Below are 22,005 nucleotides of genomic sequence, written 5' to 3'. Positions count from 1 at the left end.
GGAGATACGTGAGTGTGTACCATATAGGTGGAACTGTGCTTCAGAAAGTGGATGAGATTTGAGATCTGTTGATTGTAAAGAGTGGACTTAAGTTTAGAGTACATGTTGCAAAAGACTGCATATTGCATTTCTGTTATGATAAGAAGTAGATTGACAAGTTTGACAATAAAGCATTGGTCGGACTACATATGGAGTGATGTGCTGATTTGAGCCTAGTTTTTATTGTTGAGTGGAAACAGTGGAGAAGATCTGAAGACAAGTGACTAATTCACTTACAGGACTCTGGAATGTTGGGTATTGGGAAAGAGGTTGAGGGAATGTAAATTGCAGACAGGCAATAAAAAAAAAAGTGATATCATTGGCATTTAAATTAGAGGATTTTATTGAATTAACACAGCAGGAATTATAACTAGAGGGCATCTTTGGAAGTTGTGGAAAGTGTTGGTGAAAAGAGATGTAAGGAGTAGATTTTTTATATATAGAATTCTGAGTAAATGGAATGCACTATCAGAATGTGTTGTGAATGCTGGAAGTTCAACGTATTATATTGAATCTTAAGAAGTTTAAAAGTTCAACATGATATGTTGGTGAACTTCCCATGATGAGCTACAACTGACTTCATGGGGGTTGATGTGATAATAATAAATAAAAATTAATTCAGCATGCCTAGTTTTGATATATTGATATACGAGGGCTGTTCAATAAGTAATAAGACTAATTTTACTGTCGCGAAACCACTCATCACAATATTGATTTCCGTGGAATAAAGAAATGTTGCTGTCTGTATTAACAAAAGAGGTTGATAGATGGCGTATACTGGCTGATGTGCCAGAATGTCACATGACTAAACGCAAGCTTGTTTTGGCGTGCCTACAAGCCGTGACCAGTCGTCAAAATGGAAGCGTCCTTGGAACAGCGTTATGCGATTAAATTTTGTGTGCGTTTGCAAAAATCGGCATCGGACACTTTTAACATGATATGTGAAGCTTTCCACGATGAAGCAATGTCGAGGGCAAGTGTTTTTCACTGGCATAAAACTTTTAAGGAAGGAAGGCAAAATGTGGAAGATCTTGAAAGTGAGGTAAGACCTTCAACGTCCATCACAGAGACAATGATCAACACAGCAGCGATTATCATCTAGGAGGATCAGAATTACAATATGCCAGCTGCATGTTGTCCTGAATATTTCTGTGGGAAGTGTTCACTCAATCATGGCTGAACATTTGGGAACTGAAACATGTTTGCGCCTGATGGATTCCCAAACTCTTGACACCGGAGCAAATGCAGCATCGAGTGGATGTGTGCACAGAATGGAAAGAAAGACTGGAACAAGAAGGCGACAACTTCTTAAAACACATCATTACAGCAGATGAAGCTTGGTTGTATCACTATGACCCTACAATAAAACAACAACGCAGTGAATGGAAGCATCTGTCTTCGCCTACCCCCAAGAAAGCAGAAACTGTAAAATCAACTGATAGAGTTATGATCATAATGTTTTTTGACTACAAAGGCATTGTTTACCAACACGCTGTAGAACCCGGGAATACTGTAAACAGCTCATACTATGTGGATGTTTTACGGACAATGGTACAGCACGTCAAAAGGAAGCATCCATTACCGAAGAATGGCTTCTTATTGCACCACGATAATGCAAGGCCACATATTGCTGGTTGTGTAGTGGACATTTTGCAGAAGAACAACATAGATATCCTACCACACCCTCCATACAGTCCTGATCTCGTACCGTGCGATTTCTGGCTGTTTCCTCAGCTCAAGAAACCACTAAGAGGCCGCCATTTTGAAAGCAACAAAGCATGTGTAAAAGCTGCGGGGGCGGTTTTGAAAGAACTTTCAAAAAACGGACTTTCACATGTGTTTAAGAAGTGGATGCAATGTTGGGACAAATGCATCGCGTCTCACGGTAGTTACTTCGAAAAAGACCATCTAAATGATGACGATTAAAGGTAATCTGTTTTCTGTATAAATATAGTCTTATTACTTATTGAACAGCCTCCGTGTATATATATATATATATATATATATGTATGTACTGTTTTGCTGAAATAGCTATGTAAGACAGTACCAAAAGTTATCATTTTTTCTGATGTGTGTGTATCCTGAATGGGTGTACCAGATATTATCACAATCCAACACATTATTTGATGATTGGTTTTCAGTGAGCAGTTTTATTCAAGAATGGCATAGCATTGTGTTGGATCTCATTTGATCATCCCATTTTTTCTGAAACACTGCTAATTGCAACAATATACATATATCTTATTCTTCCTCAAGCTTTCCCTTACTTCCTTATTATTTTTTGCTTTAATAAAATGTTATTTAAAAAATCAGTAATTTAATTACTGGTTTTTAGCTGTAACATAATTTTAACTAAAAAAATAAATCACACTGTTTTGTCATATAATAAATTTACTTAGTAGAGAATAACTTGAATCATTTATTTAAATTTGTATTGAAAGGCTGATCTTGGAACTATGACTCACTTACATCCAAAAGTTTCTTTGCATATTTACTGTAGGCGGTTTTCTTTATGTGAACAGTGTAAAAAAACAAAAAAGAAGAAGATTTAAAAAAAAAGCTTGATAACTTAAAGAAGAGTCACTCTGCTATTATATTATGGTTGTTCTATAAAATTTTAAGAGTGATTTTTTTTTCCAGGTAAGACGAAGAATTACAGAAATTTTGGAGAGATTAGCTAATGTCAGTGGATATAGGGCAAGACTAACTAGTTTAAGAGACCAAATATTTGAAGGTTAGTGTTATTTTAAAAAGAAAATGACATTAGGAAAAATGTAAATTTGCTTTTGTAAACTTATAAATTAGCAAAATTTCCTGGTGAATCTTTTTTTTTTTTTTTTAATAAATTTCTCATTCATTACTCAAGTTATAGTGTATCCATACCAACTTTTCCTTCTGATATCTTTTCATTTCCTAAAGGGAGTAGACAGAACTCTTGTAGTTCCCATTTTTAAGAATTGGTAAGCAGCTGGTCCTCCACCCATAATCACCACTTAGTACAACGTCGAGTTCACTTCTACCAGTTATCTATAGACGTATGAAGAATAGAAGACAGCAAATAACTGCTGCTATCTCATATCATAACAGGCATTATTATCTGAAGTAGCATCAATTAGTCAAATTTTCTGAATGGCAGGGTTAAAAACCTGAATTTTCAGAAATTAAAAACACAACTTTGTCATAGCATGGCAATGACTTGTTCCAACTAAGTATCTATAGTGCGACCACAGATGAGAGAACCCCCAACACTTCTACACATGACAGAATAAGGCAAATTCATTCTGATAATAGAGTAATCGATCCATCTCGTGGAATGAGTTTGTTTATTATTACATGTCAGAAAATTACTTTTCTTTTATGAACATTCTAGTTTTTAAAATGGTAACTATTTTGCTTGTATAACAGTTGAAAAATTTTACGTATAGTATTAACAAAATTTTAAAAAAGGTATAAAATAAAAAGTTTTAAACAAAATTTATTTTTAAGAAAGTTTTATATAAAAAAAATTATACAGAAAAACAGAAAATTTTATCAAATGCACTTACATTCTAAAATTACAGTTGAGAGAATTCAGACATTTTAATGTCCTAAACCGATTAATTATTTATGACTTTGTGACTCTTTAACAAAACCATGCATAAAATTTCAGAGAAAAAAAATACCTTTCTTCGAATCCTTTTAATCTTCATAGTCATCTGAATCACCATCACTTTCATTTACATTAATCACCAAATCTTCATATAATTCTTTCCATCTCTGTTGCATTACATATTTTCTAATGAGGCAGCATGAGAGCAATATTCCACATTTTTGAACTGTAATACTTTTAATTGCCTATTCTGAAATCTTAAAAACGTTTTCATATATCAATATCCCTGGTTACATTGCGATGACGATTGAAATTCTTCATTTCCGTCCAAAAATACTCCATTCAAATTCAAAATTCATTGCGATATTAATTCAAAAGCATTAATATCGCAATGTTATTAATGCTAACCACTCGGCCAACCAGCTGGCCTGGTTGGTCGAGTGGTTAGCATATCCGTTCTCTATCCAAAAAGCTGTGGGTTCGAATCCTGCTGTGGGCATGGATGTTTGTGATTGTCTGCATAAATACTAGTGGTGGATGGTAGATGGCATTGGTGTAGTTGTGGTTAGAATGAGCTGTAGAGTAGATAGAATTGTAGAGTAGGTGCCCTCCCTCGATGAGTCTTTGGACTCCCTGGAGGTGTCATATAATAATTATATGGTGAAAGTCTCAAAACTAGGAATCCATGCTCTTTGAGCATCATGTTGAATTTAAATAGTTTAGTTTTGTGCAAGTTTCTTTTAACCAAGTCAAGCAATTCATTTTTTTTTGCATATCTAAGGAATAAGATGTTATTTGCAGGGAGCAAATCCATAATGACACTTGCTTCCTATTAGAATAATTTGGAACTTTCTTTAAATGGATGGAGTGATATGGAGCATTATCAACTATAACAGCTGCATTTTTAGGAAGGTTTGGAATCAGTTTTTCTTCTGCTCACTTTTCGATGATTGTAGATTCATTTTCCCATGGTAATCTCCAGTTGTTGAATTGTCTTTGTAAATTTGAATTTGGTAAAAAAATCTTTCTCCATCCACACACAAAATGTGCCACAAGGCATTTCTGGTTTGTAACACTATATTCTTCTTTAGATTGCCAACATTTCCCAAAAGTTCAATTACTGTCAATCCAAGTTTCATGTAGATACACAGTCAGTCTTTCCCTGAAACATCGTATTGCCCTCAAATACTGCATTCTGAATAAAACTGTCACTTTGCTCCATGATAAGTTTCCTTTTATTCTGTGACTTTTTGAAACAAACTCTAATTTCATGAAGTATTTTCCTTAAAGCTTCTATTTTCCAAGGAAAATTAATTTTTTCTTTCAGTGCAAGAATCAATTTAGGAACAGTTGGCATATTTTTCTTGACTGATGAAATTTGTAAATAGTTCTTATAATTCTACATAAATAGTTCTTATAATTCTACATAAATAGTTCTTATAATTTGACATCAAAATCATTCTTATAATTTGACATCAAAATCATTCGAGGCTATGTTTTCGATGGTTTCTTTCTCTGGTGCTTTTTAGGGGATTTAAATTTTGGCTTATTTTCACCTTTTGATTCCATCAATTCTTTTAACAGTCAACTCCAATATGCCCACAATTCCACTTGCATGTTTTGTGGCCTGAGAAATTGGAACAAAGAGACTGCCTTCTAACTATTCTTTTTCCCAGAATGTCAGTACATATGCAATATTCCTTTGCAAGCACTGCTGAAAGGTTTAACAGCAGAACTTGTTGACAGTACTGGATCCATCATACGAATAAATATAAAAAAAAAATCTATGCAAAATATGCAACAAAAATCAAGCTGGTACAATGACAGACAAGAAAGCACATGATTTCGCTTCTTTAGTGACGAATTGTACATCCTTTAATCCTTTTCCCCTTCAACATGAATTGATTGGCCCTTGGCACTCTGCCAGCTATAGTTCTGTTAACTGTGGGCAGACTGTAGTACATTCCCAACTAATTTGGGAATGTACTAGAAAAAAAAAATTACTGTCATCGGCAATTAGAAGAATTGAACATGTAGCATTATGCTGATTTAGCTCATACAAGTTACACTTGGCTTGGTTACAAAGACAACTAAATTTTCATTATTATTTAACCAGGAAGAAACCACATATAATATATTCAGAGAGAAAAAAAAAAGTTTAACAACTAGTAGTTAAAAGATGTCACCTTACTACTAAAATACTCTGGATTAGAGATGTATGTTGAAAGTTTTTTCACTTGGTTATACTATCAATTAAAGATGCTAAGAAATTATATATTTGGTTTTATCTTTTATCTAAGCGTAAGCAAACAAAATTTGTGCACAAAGGTGTGACACCTTTTGACTACTTATATATGGAAATATGACTTCTGTATTACTTCAGCCTTGGTATCACATTTGGATCTGACTCCCACTGATGAGACCTCAATAACGGTCGAATCTGGTCTGGGTAGTGGCCCTTCCCATAATGCATAGCATCATACATGTCTGTAAGGATGTGTGTATTGCATTATGGGATACTAAGGCAATTGATGTTCTGAATTTATAGTATAACTGAGTGAAAAAACCATCAACACCGAATGCGGAGTTCCAGGTATTGACTGGAACATGAATCTGCACAAAAACTTCAGAACTGTGGCTCACAACATGGATTTCCTTGGTAGGACTGCAATATGCAAGCCCCACACTACCCGAACCAACATGCATCATCATCTTCAGTGGTAGGATTAGGGACCACAAGATGGCAGCACTTGTTGAGCCATCTCTTCACTGTGTGCTGATTAAGTGATAGCCTTGGGCCAACTATCTCTGATTAGTACCAGTGGAGATTGAACTGCCCACTCAGTCTCCAAAAGCTAGATAGGGTTAAAACATCCCACTGCACAATCAAAGAGCATGCACAGCAGGATGTGGAAGCTTGGAAAGCTGTACTATGCAGCGACAAATCATTACAACCCTCTACTGAGCAGATGGATGGTTGTAGTGATTGCCTGCTGAACGTCTCTTACCAGAGTGCATAACCCCAACTATGAAATTTTGAAGGTGACATTGTGATGGTATAGTCCTATTTTTCCTGCTTTGTCTTGGATCTCTGTTTGTTGTGCGTGAACATTGAACTCTGAGAAGTATCCGAACATTCTGGACGATGCAATGCTTCCTACTTTGTGATTTCTATGGAATTGACCATTGTCAGTTGAGCATGACAATGTACCATGTCATTGACTGTGCTGTAACTGTGATGTTTGTGGACATAAACATCACGACACTTGACTGGCCTCCACAGAGGCCTGATCTTAATCCTGTTGAACATCTGTGAGATGAACTGGAGCATTGGTTGAGGTCAAGGGATGTTCACCCTACAATAATCCAGGATCTCATTACATGCCTAGAAAGAATGGTCCACAATTGCAATTGATCGCTACTGTACGCTTGTGGAAAGTATGCCTCGTAGAATTGCTGCAGTAATTGTAGAGAAAGGTGTCCTACATCTTATTAAGTTGGGCACCATGGCTGTTTGTTCCTCACACTATGATGTCTGTTGACTTCTTTCCAAGAAGTGTATATTATGTGTTTTTATTTTTTTTTACTTCTTAAATAATAAATTTTTTCTTTTTAAAAAATATCTGTGGTAGTCTCTTTTCTTTCAAATCCATATGTTAAAACTAGTTTAATATTGTTCTAGCATGACACTTTGGCTGATTTCTCTATTGTTGTGTATAAAGTTATTCAGCTGACTCATGCTATGTCTTACTTAGGTTTTTATCTATTTTCATGATTTGGTTTGCTATCTTTATTAAAAATCATTCTTAAATAGCTAAAATGTTCATATAACATGCTTTTTTTTTTTTTTTTTTTTTCACAACCAAGAATGCAACTGATGTTTGCTTTTTTCTTACATTTTAGTATATTTTTTTGTTGATTTTCACAATCAGATCTGTAGTATAGCAGTAACACTGAGAAACATTTTTTTTTTATTCTGATTAAAATTATCATGCTAATTTCCAATGTGATCTTAAAATTTCCATATCATATTTTCTAGTAATCAAAGTGACATGTTAACATACTAAAACTGTTTGTAGGGACCTATAAGTATATGTATATTTGAAGTTATTTATGGTTTAAAACTTTTCACTTATTATAGCTGACATTAGAATACCTGTGTAGCTCAGTGGAATCCTATATAATAGCTCACTCCATGGCACTTGACCACATGAAGGAAGACTTGAGTTCAAATCTAGTTGCCAACTAGAGGAACATTTTCTAAGCCTTTTTCGACTGGTTTCTGAGTTAGTTTTTTCTCCGAGAAACTGGCCTGGTTGGCCGAGTGGTTAGCGTATCCAGCTAAAAGGCTGCGAGTTCGAATCCCGCCGTGGGCTTGGATGTTTGTGATTGTCTGTGAAAATACTAGTAGTGGTGGGCGGTAGATGGCTTCAGTGTAGTTGTAGTTCATTGTAGTTGATAGATTGTGGGTAGTGTAGATAGAGAGTTGTAGAGTGGATACCCTCCCTCGATGAGTCTTTGGACTCCCAGGAGGTGTCAAGTTAATAAACTCGGATTTTTCGTCCTGTAAACTCAAGAAAATTGACCTTCGAACCCACACTATTTTCAAACATTAAAAATATTGTGGTGGGATTAGGGACCACAAGATGCCGGCACTTGTTGTGCCATCCCTTCACTGTGAGCTGATTAAGTGATAGCCTTGGGCTAGCTATCTCTGATTGGCTACCGATGGAGATTGAAATGCCTACTCAGTCTCCAAAAACTAGATAGGGCTAAAACAGCCTCGTCTACTCCCTATACAGCAATAAAAGGTGTTAACTAATTTGATAGCTGACATTATTAGTTTCTTGGAGTTTTTGATTGGGTACGTGTATGCGTATTTTCACCATGTAAGTTGGTGAGAATACACACACAGAATGGAGCAAATGAGGGTGAGCATAAAGCTAGTACCATGAATAAGAAGGTGGCTGATGGACAGATGTCAGAGTAGAGTTGAATCAGAGAAAAGGCATGTGACCAGAGGTATGTGCTACAGGTCTCTGTGCTTGGGTGATGTTCAGTTTCTAGATGAGTGATATTGATAATGATTTGAGGAGAAATATCCAGTTATTTACCTACAGTGCTAAACTGGAAAGAGCAGTAGTTAATACAGGTAATGTAGAGATCCTGCAGAATGATCTAAATAGACTAGTAGTTTGAGCAAAGAAAAATGGCTACTAATTTAATATTTCAAAGTGTGAAGCTATGCTGGACTGAAAATCTATAGTCTGTGTATAACATTTATGTAACTGTACTGCAAGAAATTGATGATGCTAGGGATTTAGTTGTGACAGGGGTGAAGTTCATAGGACATATTGCAAAAGTGGGCAAAATATTTCAAAGGATCACTTGGATATTAAAAAACACACTGACAAATAGATATAAGTAAATATAGGTATTATTTAAGAGAAGTAACATGGGAAAACTCCCATGTTATTCCTCTTAAAAACTATTAATTTTACAGCTATTTTGCCTGCTTTTGTTTAGGAGTGCCCCTGTTTTAATGTCATTGGCTTTTTACTCATAAATTCTTAGGGCATTGCAGATGTATTTTAGAGACAAATAGCATAATAGAAGAAAATTCCCACATACCTTTTCTTGGATGTTGTTGTCTGTCTTCTTTCTGTGGTGCATATACTTCTGCTGTTATGGTGTTGAAAGGGGAGTAGGGGAGGGCTTAGGCAATGTGGGAGAATTAATTTTAAAAAATCTGGGTTTTTTGTATAATATATACATATTGTTTTTAAGGGTGGGTGGAGCGCTTTTTTATGTAGGGTGGGAAAAAGATGAAAATGCAACTTTTTAGAGGAAGGGGAAGGGTTTATTTCCCCAGTCCCCTTTTCCCATAAACCCTTCCTCTACCTCTAAAAAACAGTTGTCATTTTCAGCCCCCTTTTCCATCTTTTTCCCACCCTACAAAAAACCGCTCCGCCCACCCTTAAAAATAATACATGTGTATATTATGCAAAAAACCCAGGTTTTTTCAAATTAATTCTCCCACATTGCCTAAGCCCCCCCCCCCCCCCCCCCCAAACTCCCCTTTCAACACCATAACAGCAGAATATGCACACCGCAGAAAGAAGACAGGCAACAACAACATCCAAGAAAAGGTATGTGCGAATTTTCTTCTATTATGCTGCATATATTTGTCTAAAATAAATCTGCAATGCCTGCTTTTGTTTAGGAGTGCCCCAGTGACATTAAACAGGGGCACTCCTAAACAAAAGGAGGCAAAATAGCCGTAAAATTAATAAAAATATATAAGTAAGTTATTACTCTCTTTAGAAAGCTTTGAAATGACTGCATTTGGACTATTGTGCATAGAGGCAGTCATGAAGGCTTTGTCAGTGAATGACTTTAAGGATGGAGAGAAAGAGAATGATTGCTATAGTGTTAATAATAGCTATCATTATTAACACTATAGCTTTATTAACACTAACACTATAATAATAATAATTATTATTATTATTCTTATGACACCTCCAGGGAATCCAAAAACTCATTGAGGGAGGGCACCTACTCTACAACTCTATATCTGCCACTCAGTCCACTAACTTCTTCTTCTTCTCTCTTCCATCATCTATGTGGATGATGATGAGGCCGAATGAGCTCTTTTCACTTCTGTCTGTCCCTGGAGAATCCAAACAATTCTGTCCAGTTTAGTGTCTCTTGTTGAGATTTGATTTTTAGGTCCTCTTTTATTTTGTCTAGCCATCTAATTCTGTGCTGCCCTTTAGATCTTTTACCTTCCATCGTTGTATTCAGGGCTTTAGCTGGTAGTCTTTCTGGTCACATGACCAAACCATCGCACTCTTCTTTCTTGGATTTTGTCTATTATTGTTATTTCTTGTTTTAATCGTTTCCTTATGTCTTAGTTTCTTAGTCTATCCAGCAGAGATACTCCAAGTAATCTTCTTAGCCAACCCATTTCATTAGTTAATAATTTTTTCTCTTCAGCCTTTTTGAGATTCCAGCATTCACTTCCATAGAGGAGTATTGGAAGGACCATTGTTTCATAGATTCTTGCTTTTGTTACTTGTTTGATGTCTCTCGACTTCCATATTTTATTAAGTCGTCCAAAAGTTTGGGATGCTTGACTGATTCATCTGTTTATATCTTTTGTAATTTCACCATTGTACTCAATAACTCCTCCAAGGTGGTGAAGTTTTCTAGCTGCTCTAGATTCTTACTATCAATTTCAATTTTCAGATTGGTGCTTCTTTTTCCTATTTGCATAATCTTTGTTTTGTCTATATTTTTATTTAATCCAAACTTTATACATTCTTCCTTTATTTTATCAGAAATTCGCTGTAGATTTTCTTCTGTGCTTGCAAGTAATGAAATGTTGTCTGCAAATTTTAAATTTGTTACATTTTTCCCATATATTTTGATTCCGGAGTCTTCATTTTTTAAGGCCTTACTGTTCTTCAGTGCAAGAACATGTGAATGAGCAGGTCTGGTGACAGATTGCATCCCTGTCTTACTCCGCTCTCTGTGTGGAACCAGTTGGTTAAGGTATCCTCCATTCGTACTGCACTTTCAGATTTCTCATACAGATTCTTTATTATTCTTATAGTTGTGTTGGGAATTCCAAATTCTTCCATAGTTCTCTTCTACGGATTAAATCAAATGCCTGACGAAAGTCTATGAAATTTATTTAGCAACTTTGGTTGTACTCTAGTGTCTTTTCTGTTAGCTGTCACAGTTGAACAATAGTTGATCAATTGTGCTTCGTCCTGGTCTGAAACCTGCTTGTTCTTCTCCTAGTGCTAGTTCTATATATGGCTTAATTTGTTTTTGGAGTGCTTTCGTAAAAACCTTACTTGGAATACCGAGGAGGCTAATGTCGCTGTAATTATTGCATTCTGTTTTATCTCCTTTTTTGTATATCATCATCATCATCATCATCAAATTCCTGCCATGTACCCTCAAGGGGTGTACAGGATATGATAGTACTGCATGAAAAAAATTACATCATTATTAATTTCCTATCTACAATTTTCCTCCAAATCAGTCTGTTACTTGTCAACACTCCAATATTATCAGATCTTATATTTCTATCGTCTAAAGCACTTTGTACCGTATCAATCCACCTATATCTTGGTCTTCCTCTCGGTCGTTTTCCTGCCAACCTGGCAGAGAACACTTGTTTTGCTAATCTTTCCTCGCGCATTCTGTTTAAGTGACCATACCACCTGAGATTAGCTCTGCTAACGCATTCCTGGATGCTGACAATGTCAAGTTCTTTTATAATATCCTCGTTTTTAATATGATACTGCCATTGATGCCATCTGTTCACGCCTATAATCTTTCTCAGGACTCTCATATCTGCAGTCTCTAGTCTTTGGTCAAGTGTTTTACTTCTGACCCAGCTCTCAGATCCATAAGTTAAAATTGGTTTGAACACTGTCTTGTATACAGCTAATTTAGTGTTCCGACTAATTTCTCTCTTATTCCATATGAATTTATTCCATTGACTTCCCACCATATCAGCTTTGCTGATTCTGCTGTCTATTTCTATATTTAATTTACCATCTTCACTAAAAATCGTGCCTAAATAGCTGAAATGTTTTACTTGTTCCACAGGTTCTCCATTCACAACACAGTTGACATTTTCAATGATTCTGCCTATTTTCATTGTCTTTGTCTTTTTATTGCTGACCTTCATACCATATCTATTACAAGAGCTATTCAATTTAGTCAGAGAATCTTGCAGACTTGTAGCGGATTTATTTAGAAGTATAACATCATCCGCATAAAGCAAAGAGCTGACATTAACATCTCCAATTTTGATATCATGTTTAATACCACTTTCCTTCATAATGTGATCCATATAGATAATGAATAACAGAGGGGATAATGTACATCCTTGTCTCACACCAGATTTAACATTAAACCATCTTCCTGTACTTCCTTCAATTCTAACTGCTGACTTGCAACTCAAATAAAGACTAAGTATTGCTTGATATAATGTTCCATTGACACCATATAACTGCAGCGTATTGAATAGCTTCTCTCTTGGCACCTTGTCATATGCCTTTTCCAGATCGACAAAACTTAAATACAGATCTTTGTTATATTCCCATGCTTTCTCGACTATTTGTCGTAAAGTGAAGATCTGATCCTGACAGCCTCTATTTGGCCTGAATCCAGCTTGTTCTTCACCAAGCTTTTCTTCCACAATTCTTCTCAACCGTTTCTCAAGTATACTTGCATAGATCTTGCCAGGAACACTAAGTAGGGAAATACCTCTGTAATTCTCACATGCAGTTTTATTTCCCTTTTTATATATGGGTACTATGAGAGCTCTACTCCAATCATCGGGAATTCGTCCCTCTGTCCAGGCTTTCTGAACTATGCAGTGCAGCCACTGTAAGACTCTTATACCACCATACTTCAGCATTTCTGGTCGAATATCATCTACTCCTGCTGCCTTTCCACATTTCAAGCCTTTGATGGCTTTTTCTACTTCAAGTATGGATATGTATTCCTGACTGCATGCCTGGTCAGTGTTTTTTACCACTGTGCTGTTATCACTGCTTGTTTCATTTAGCAGTTTTTCAAAGTAATTACTCCATACTTCAAGGATATCTTTTTCTCCCGTTTTCATGTCACCTTTATCATCTCTAATTCCTTTTACAGCACTCTTTCCTCCATTCTTAAGCTTCTTCAACAACCTCCAGAATATTTTGCCACCTTCTTGATATTTATTTTCTATATTCTTGCCAAAGTCCTCCCATGACTTTTGTTTAGCTAGTTTTACAGAGTGTTTAGCATTCTTGCATTTGTCTCTATATTCTCTAAGAGCACAAGCTGACTTATTTGACAGGAACTTTTGGTATGCTTTCTTCTTTTCCTTCACTGCCTCTTTAACCTCCTGTGTCCACCAAGGAGTTCTGATTTTTTTATCCTTACAAACAACCTCACCACATGCCTCTCTGGCAGAATCAATCAATGTTTTCTTCAGAGTTTGCCACTGAATCTCCAAAGTTTGATTCCTGTTCCCAAACTCTTTCATTTTTCCTTCAATAATCTTTGTGTATTTTAGTCTACAGCTCACATCTGAGAGCTGCTCAACTTTTATTCGCTTTAAAACTTTCTTACATGTTATTCTTTTCAATATGAAATTCAATTTTATCCTGCTCAAGACTAAATAGTGATCACTTCCAATTTCAAATCCTCTGTACACTCTGGTGTCCTGCACCAGGGAGAAAACATCACTATCAACAATAACATAGTCAATGAGACTTTTCTTATTCCTTGCCTCTTCTCTCCATGTGAATTTGTGCACATTTTTATGTTGGAACATGGTGTTAGTAATAACCAGTCCATGTCCTGAGCAGAAATCCAACAGATATTTGCCATTATTATTAGCTTTGCTCTTTTCTCCAAATTTTCCCAAAATATTTTTGTATGTCTCACAATCATTTCCTACTCTGCTATTTAGATCCCCAACAAGGACCAACTTTTCATTTTTCATTGTGTCAGTTGCTTTTTCTAAAGCCTCAAAAAATTCCTCCACTTCTACCTTAGTAGAACCTTCTGTGGGACCATAGGCACAAATAAGTCTCATTGTCCAGTTCCCCATTCTCATATTTGCCCACATTACTCTACTTGAGACTGACTGCCATTCAAGAAGATTAGCCTCGTATTTTGTGTTGAATACTATGGCTACTCCTTCTTTTCCTTGATTGTCATTGCCTGAATATAACATTTTGTATTTATTGCTCAGAAAGATCTCACCAGTTTTGGTCTTTTTTGTTTCAGTCACCCCTATTATATCGATCTGGTACTTATCTAATTCCTCAGCTAGCTCCATTTCTTTGCCATTCAGGCTTCTTACATTGATTGTACCGATCTTTAACTCTGGTGATGTTGAGTTGGGGTTTATTTTCAGATTTGTTCCAGTAGCTGACTTTTCGCTGTTTGCCCTGGTTCCCTGGCGAAAACAACGGGGGCCTTGTTTAACCGGGCGACGCCCCAGCCGGCATGAAATTTTGTCATGTTGTACCATCATTCTATATTTTGGTTTAACCAATAAGAATACAATTTGGTCGGCTAAATCCCAAATTGCCAGCCCATCCTCGTCCGTTCAGTATCCAAGTAGATACCCAACAGGGTGCACCACGAGAAGGTGAGGATTGGACATTAGGTCAGAAGCCCTGGTCGGTTCTCCGCATTCCTTTAAAGGCTATGTGGAGGTCTCCTCTCAGTTATACAGCTTTGACCCTTAAGCACCCCTTTTTTGTATATAGGAGTTATTTTTTGTATATAGGAGTTATAATTGATTTGGTCCAATCAATAGGCACTGCTTCATTTTTGTAGATCCTGTCAAATGATGTTTTTAATGGTTCCAAAAGTTGTTCCTTTCTTGCTTTTAAGAATTCTGCATGTATTTGGTCAATACCAGGTGGTTCGCTAGTTTTAAGTTTTTCAATGCTGTGTGCTATTATTTCTTTGGTAAAGATATTTGTTTCCTCCTCCATTTCAGTGGCTGGAATAGTAATATCCTGGGAGCTGTTTTTATTATATAAGTCTAAAGTATTCTTCCCATTTGGCCATTCTTTTTGTTTTACTTTCAATTAGTTGTCCCTCTTTGTTTTTGATCATTGTCATTTTTGTTGTCCATGTCTTACTAATTTGGTCTATTTGTTTATATAATCCATAGGGGTTATTTTCTTTTGATAGGTTCTCTGCCATTTTGCATTTTTCTTCTAACCAGTTATTCTTCATCATCATCATAACGCTAAATACGGGTATAGATCTTTATGTAGCAGACCGGAACAGACCATATTTGTCTGTTCCAGTCTCTTATCCATCCAATATCCTTTTTTGAGGTCTATCCTGCCTTCTCTTTCCAATTGGCTTATATTTTAGTATTTGTTTAGGATGTCGGGTGTTGGCCATTCGGTTTACATGTTCAATCCATTCTTGTTTATAATTGTTTAGTTTTTCTTCTATTGATTTTGTTTTTAGTTCTTTTAAAATGTCTTCATTCCTTTTTTGATCTAATAATGTGTATTTTGCAGTTCTTCTCATAAATCTCATTTCACTTGTTTTCATTCTTTGTTTATCTCGTTTGTTTATTGCCCAAATTTCACTACCATATAATAACGTGGGCACTGCTAAAGTATTGTATATTTTCAAACATGTTCCTTTTTGTACTATATTTGGGTTGAATGTTCTATTTATCAGGCCTATAATCTGTAAAAATTTTGAAGTTTTTAATTTTGTCTTTTTCTCCTTCATATTGGTCGGTAGGTGTCGCACTGATATGATCGTTGGCTTGTCGAGAGCTCCTGAAAAGATTAGTAGTATTTTATGTTATCAGTGGCAATTTTACTAGAATTTTATGTAGTATTGTTTGCTTTTTGTTTCTTGGTGTGTCTGTGCGATTTTTGTGTGTTTTCTGTGTTATTTTAATTATTATTTTTAAGATAAGATAGTGTACATATGGCACACCGATTAAAAAAAAAAAAAAAAAATGGCAGCCAGGTCGCCATGTTTGTTTAAGAGTTTTGATATAAAAGAGATTATGCAATGTGCTGTCTGTGAGATGTATGCTTTGCGAAGAGTGGTGGGAGTCTGGTTAGATGGTGATAGTGGAGTTAATATGTGCAGAAAGTGTAAGGAGAATGAGGATCTCAAGTGTGTTTCGGTTGGCAAGAGTGATATCATTAACGATAGTCAGAATATAAAAAATAGTGATGTGATAAGGAATTGCGAGGTAGTACCAGATAGGTGTGAGAGCGTCGTTGAATGTGTAAATGAAGGTAGAAATATAGAACGAATGGATGATTTAATTGATAATGAAAATGGTGAGATAGATGCAAGTAGCGAAATCGCAAGGTTGAGCAGAGCAACTGGAGCGTATGGAAAAATGTGTGCTGAACGTACCGACTAATAAACGGCGAAAGTCTGTTACGGTAAATAATAGAATGTTCATAAACGTCAATAAAATGAAGGAGCGAGTGCTGTATGGAGATTCGCTATTAAGACGTGTGTTAGTTGAGAGTTTGATGAAATCGTACAAGTTGGGTGCGAACATAAAGGACGTCAGCGAATCTATTTGAGTGCAAAAACAGAGGGTGAAAGAGATGATAATCGTGGCAAGAACAAATGATTTGAAAGAAGAACAAAATGGAAATGATAGAGGATGTGAGGGAATTACTTGAGGTAGCAAAAGAGAAGAGTGAGAGAGTTAGGATGGTGAGTATTTTACCGCGGCGGTATGACAGTGATGTGTTTAGAAGGATGGCCATAATTGCCAATGACTTTATGCATGGGTTATGCATGGAGAGTGGCATGGAATTTGTGGATGTGTGGAGTGAGTTCGATGGGCGAAAGGATTTATATAAGATGGATGGGTTGCATTTGAATGGATTTGGTGTACGGAGGCTTGAAAAAGTGTTGATGAATGAAGTGGAAGTGGGTGGATGTACAGACTCGGGGAAACTAGATTTATTAAGGGGGGGGATAGATATGCAGACTTTAAGGAGGCGGTTGAGTGTATGAATGAGTATAATATGCCTAAGCGAGTACGAAGGATAACAAATCAGAATGGGATAGTTAGTATAAGGCATCAAAGTAGGGATGGGACTAATGGGCTTCTGCAATTCATGTACACTAATGCCAGGAGTATTAGGAACAAGAAGGAAGAGTTTTTGGCCTCAGTTGGCACTTTAAGGCCACAGGTTGTTGGTATTAGTGAAACATGGCTGACAGAAGATGATAAAGCTAGTGGGATTGAATGCGACAGGTATAGCGTGTTCAGGAGTGACAGGGAGAATAAAAAGGGGGAGGAGTGTTATTGATGATTGCTGATGAGTTGCAGCCAAGGAGTATAGAAGTTGAACTGCAGGATGGGGAAAAAAGCACATTTGAGGCTGTTTGGTGTGAGATAGAATCTAGCAGAACAAATTATACAATTGGGTGCTGCTATAGACCAGGTGATGGAATTGATGGTGGGGATAGTATGCATAGGCAAATAGAAGAAATGAGTGGAAGGAGGGTAATTTTTATGGTTGATTTCAATTATGATAACATTGATTGGAAGGAGGAGAGGGCACATTGGAGGAAGGAATTGGATTTTATGCAGTTATTAAGGGACAACTATCTGCGACAGCATGTAGTAGAAAATACCAGGGGGCAGAGAGTGCTTGACCTAGTAATTGTATCTGAGAATGTGGCTGTAACGAACATGACCATGTTGCCACCAATTGGTGAGAGTTTCCATAAGGTCATGATTTGGGAGGTGGCTAAAGGAGTGGAATTTACAATTAAGACAGGGCACATGTGGAATTACCAGGCTGGTAAGTATGACAAACTTAGGAGTGTGCTTGGCTCAGTGCCATGGCATGTAAAACTGCAAGGGCTAGATGTTGATATTGCATGGGAGGTGGTCAAGAAGTGTTTGCAGGAGGCAATGGTCGACTGTATATCAAGAGTCCAAATAATAAATCAAGTAGGGGTTAAATGGATGAATAACACTATTAAGCTTGAGCTGCAAAAAAAGAAACAATTGTGGAGGGAATTTAAGGAGAAAGGTGACCAGCAGGTGACAGTATAAAGCTCAGGCCAGGATGGTAACAAGGGTGGTAAGAAAAGCAAAAGCAGATTACGAAAGAAAATTAGCCATGCAGACTAAAGAGAATCCCAAACAGTTTTTTTAATATGTTGCAAGTAAAAGGAAAAATGTTCATGGCAGAATGATTTTAAAAAATGCTGAGGTTAGGGAGGAAACTGAATCAGTCGATATAGTGGAATTACGGAGCGAGCACTTTGCAAGAGTATATCATCCAGGTGGTGACAGAAGGAATGGAAGAACCAACAGCTTATACTGGAATTGTGATGAATGAAGTAGAGGTAACTAGTCTATTACAGAACCTCAATGTCAATACATCTGTGGGATTGGATGGTATATCAGCTCGTGTCGTACGTGAAGCAGCTAAAGAATTGTCAGTGCCCTTGACCATTTTGTTTAATTTGAGCCTCAGGTCTGGTTCTGTCCCAAGAGGGTGGAAAGAGGGGAAAATAGTTCCGCTGCATAAAGGTGGTTCCAAGGCTGCTGTTGAAAATTACTGGCCAATCAGCATAACAGGAATCATTATCAAGGTCTTGGAGAAAATAGTCAAGAGGAAAATACAAGATTGGATAGATGAAAATGGGATACTGTATCGGGGACAGCATGGTTTTGTGAAGGGTAGGTCATGCCTCAGTAACTTGCTCACGTATTATAACACAGTGACGGCTGAACTGGATAAGGGTAATGGGTTTACAGTGATTCTACTGGACCTTGCTAAGGCCTTTGACAGGATACCACATGGAATTCTAATCAGTAAATTGCAGCATATGGGGATGGATAGGAGGGTGGTTGATGGAGAGATATCAGAGAGTGGTTTATTCAGGAGTAGAGTCCACAAGACGGCCTGTGACTAGTGGTGTGCCACAAGGATCTGTTCTTGGACCACTGCTGTTTAATTTGTTCATTAATGATATAGGAAAGGATCTGAGAGGAACAGTTCATTTGTTTGTGGATGATGCAAAGTTGGGTAGGGCAATAATGAATGCAGATGATGTCAAAATTTTGCAAGATGATTTGGATAGATTGGAGGTCTGATCTAAGGAGAATGGATGTCAATTTAATGTGGCAAAATGTAAGGTTATACATTTTGTGGCAAAAAGATTAGCAGCAGTTTATTACATTGGTAGAACTGTACTCGATGAAATTGATGAGGCACGAGATTTAGGAGTGTTGGTGGATAAGGAGTTGAAGTTTAGGGGACACATTGCAAAAGTGGCCAAATCAGCTCATCAAATCACGTTGCTGAAGAATACATTGACAAGCAGAGACAAGCAGGTTATTGTTCCTCTGTACCGAGCCTTGATAAGACCCCATCTCGACTACTGTGCCCAGATTTGGTCACCTAGGTTTCTTCTTGATGGGAAGGAGGTTGAGAGGATCCAGAGGCGAGTGACCAAGATGATAGCAGGTCTGTGGAATGAACCTTATGAGAACAGGCTGAGGATTTGTGGGTTGCAAAAATTGGTTGATAGGCGGAGGAGGGGAGATATGATTGAGACATTCAAATTACTGAAGGGTTTCTATAAAATTAATTCAGAAGATATTTTTGAGAACAGGGCTGGTTGTGGGAGGACTAGGGGACATCCCTGGAAACTGGGCAAAAGTGTGGTTAGTATTAGGATTTTAGAGCTGGGTTCTTTATTTTAGAGTGGTGAATGAGTGGAATGGGCTGCCAGAGTCTGTGGTGGATGCTGTGACAGTAAATGAGTTTAAGGCGAGGTGTGATAGATACTGTATGAATGTCGAATAGTTGTGATGAATAGGATTTGGGGCCTCCCTCGATGAGTCTAAGGGCTCCCTGGAGTTGCCCATAATAATAATATGATATTTCACATCCAAGATAACTGAAAGTATTTATCTCTTCTATTATTTTATTATTAATAACTGTTTTGCTTCTAACTGGAATTTGTCCATGCCATTGTTTTAGTTTTATCTATGGAAATTTTCATTCCAAACTGTTCTACTATAATGTTTTAATTATATATTGCTCTTTGTAAATTGTCTACCTTATCTGGTATTATTACCTGATCATCTGCAAATAATAGCGTATTTATTTTGTTATTCCGAGAAATTTCTATACCTTGATTCTTTAATGTGTTCCACTGTATTAATATTTCATTAATGTAAATATTGAAAAGTATTGGAGACAGAGGGCATACCTGTCTTACTCCTTGGTTTATAGATTGTGTTTCAGACAACTTTTCATTTATTTTTATTTCATTATCTTTATATATATATATATTCAATATTACATGAAGTAAAATATTAGGTATATTTATTCTTTGTAATATATCAAACAGTATATATCTTTTTACTTTGTCAAATGCTTTTTCGTAATCTATAAACAAAAGATGAGTTTCCAAATTAAATTCTTATTTTTTCTATAAGTAGTTTTAAACAGAAAGCTGCATCCATTGTAGAGCGTCTTTTTCTAAATCCATTTTGACATTCTAATAATATTTTTTCACTGTATATTTTTAGTTTTTCATTAAGTATTCTGCTATATATTTTGTAGCATGTATTCAATAAACTAATACCTCTGTAGTTAGGCAGGTTTTGTTTTATTCCCTTTTTTAAATATAGGTATTACTATGCTTGTATCCCATTCTATTGGTATTTGTCCATTTGTATATATTTTATTTAAAAGTTTTAGTAATCTTTGATGAAATTTTTTTCCAGCAAATTATACAGTTTTTGGAGTTTATCCCATCTTCTCCTGCTGATTTGCCATTTTTTATTTTATTTAGGTTGTCCTTGAATTCTTTCATTGTTTTCATATCATGTAAGGCATTTTGTAAGTTTCTGGTGTAATTATTTTTGATGCCAGTGTTATCCGTCCAAAGATCTGTAAAGTAATCAAAGAGTTCTTTTACATCTATTTCACAATTTATATTTGCAGTTTCTTTTATATCTACATTCATGTGTTTTAGTATTTGTACGCACTGGGTCTTATTTTGTATAAGTCATTTTCTAGATATGATGCAAATTTTTCCCAGCTTTCTCTGTGTCTCTTTCTGGTTTCTCTTTTGGCTATTGCTCATCTTTTTTATATTCTATTTCATCTTCTTGTTTTTTGCTACTTAACCATCTCTTAAAAGCCAGCTTTCTATTTTCAATTATTGTTTTTATTGCATTGTCCCATATATGTAATTTTTTATTTTTATGATATTTTTTGTGTGTTCCTAGGCTTTCATATACTACTGATGCGATAATTTCTTTTATATTTTTCCATTCTTTTTCAATGTCTTGATTCTCTTCTATTTTTTCTAAGTAGTTATTAATCCTCTGTTGGTATAAATTTCTTATACTTGAATCATTTAGTAGTCTTACTTTCTAATTAGATTTTGTTTCTCTAGTTTGTTTATTTTTTGTAGCCAGTTTGGTGGAAATCTTAGTTTTGCCTGTACTAAATAGTGATCTGTGTCAATTTCTATCCCTCTTCTAACTTTAACATCTAGGAAGATGTTTGCTGCTTTTTCATTTGCTATAAAGTCTATTATTGATTTTTGTCCTCTTGCACACCACATATATTTATATATATTTTTATGTTTGTAAATGTATTCAGCATTCAATATATAATAATTTAGATTATTATATATTATATAATCAATGAGTCGCTTTTCATTTTTGTTTACTGTTGGTTCTCCAAATTTTTGTATATTATTGTTAATTTTTTTCATTCCTATTCTGGCATTAAGATCTCTGACTATAATTATATGGTCCGTTTTATTTAATTTTTCATATATTCATTTCC

The 22,005-nt window shown here is 36.0% G+C and overlaps 1 protein-coding gene across 2 annotated transcripts in view; it reads left to right on the top strand.

Moving 5' to 3' along the window:
* Positions 1-22,005, top strand: part of LOC150093236 (activating molecule in BECN1-regulated autophagy protein 1-like) — a 327,434-nt gene that overhangs the window by 189,469 nt on the left and 115,960 nt on the right. For both annotated transcript variants that reach the window (XM_090413653.1, XM_090413652.1), the window contains exon 10: positions 2,680-2,773. In XM_090413653.1, the coding sequence (XP_090269779.1) occupies positions 2,680-2,773 (94 nt within the window). The remainder of the gene's footprint in view (positions 1-2,679; positions 2,774-22,005) is intronic.

The sequence above is a fragment of the Typopeltis vanoorti genome, chromosome 24, assembly GCF_054136105.1.
Source record: "Typopeltis vanoorti isolate ZY-2024b chromosome 24, IOZ_Tvanoo_1.0, whole genome shotgun sequence".
NCBI lineage: Eukaryota > Metazoa > Arthropoda > Arachnida > Uropygi > Thelyphonidae > Typopeltis > Typopeltis vanoorti.
Note: the sequence above shows the minus strand (reverse complement) of the source record. Positions and strands in the feature narration are given on the sequence as shown.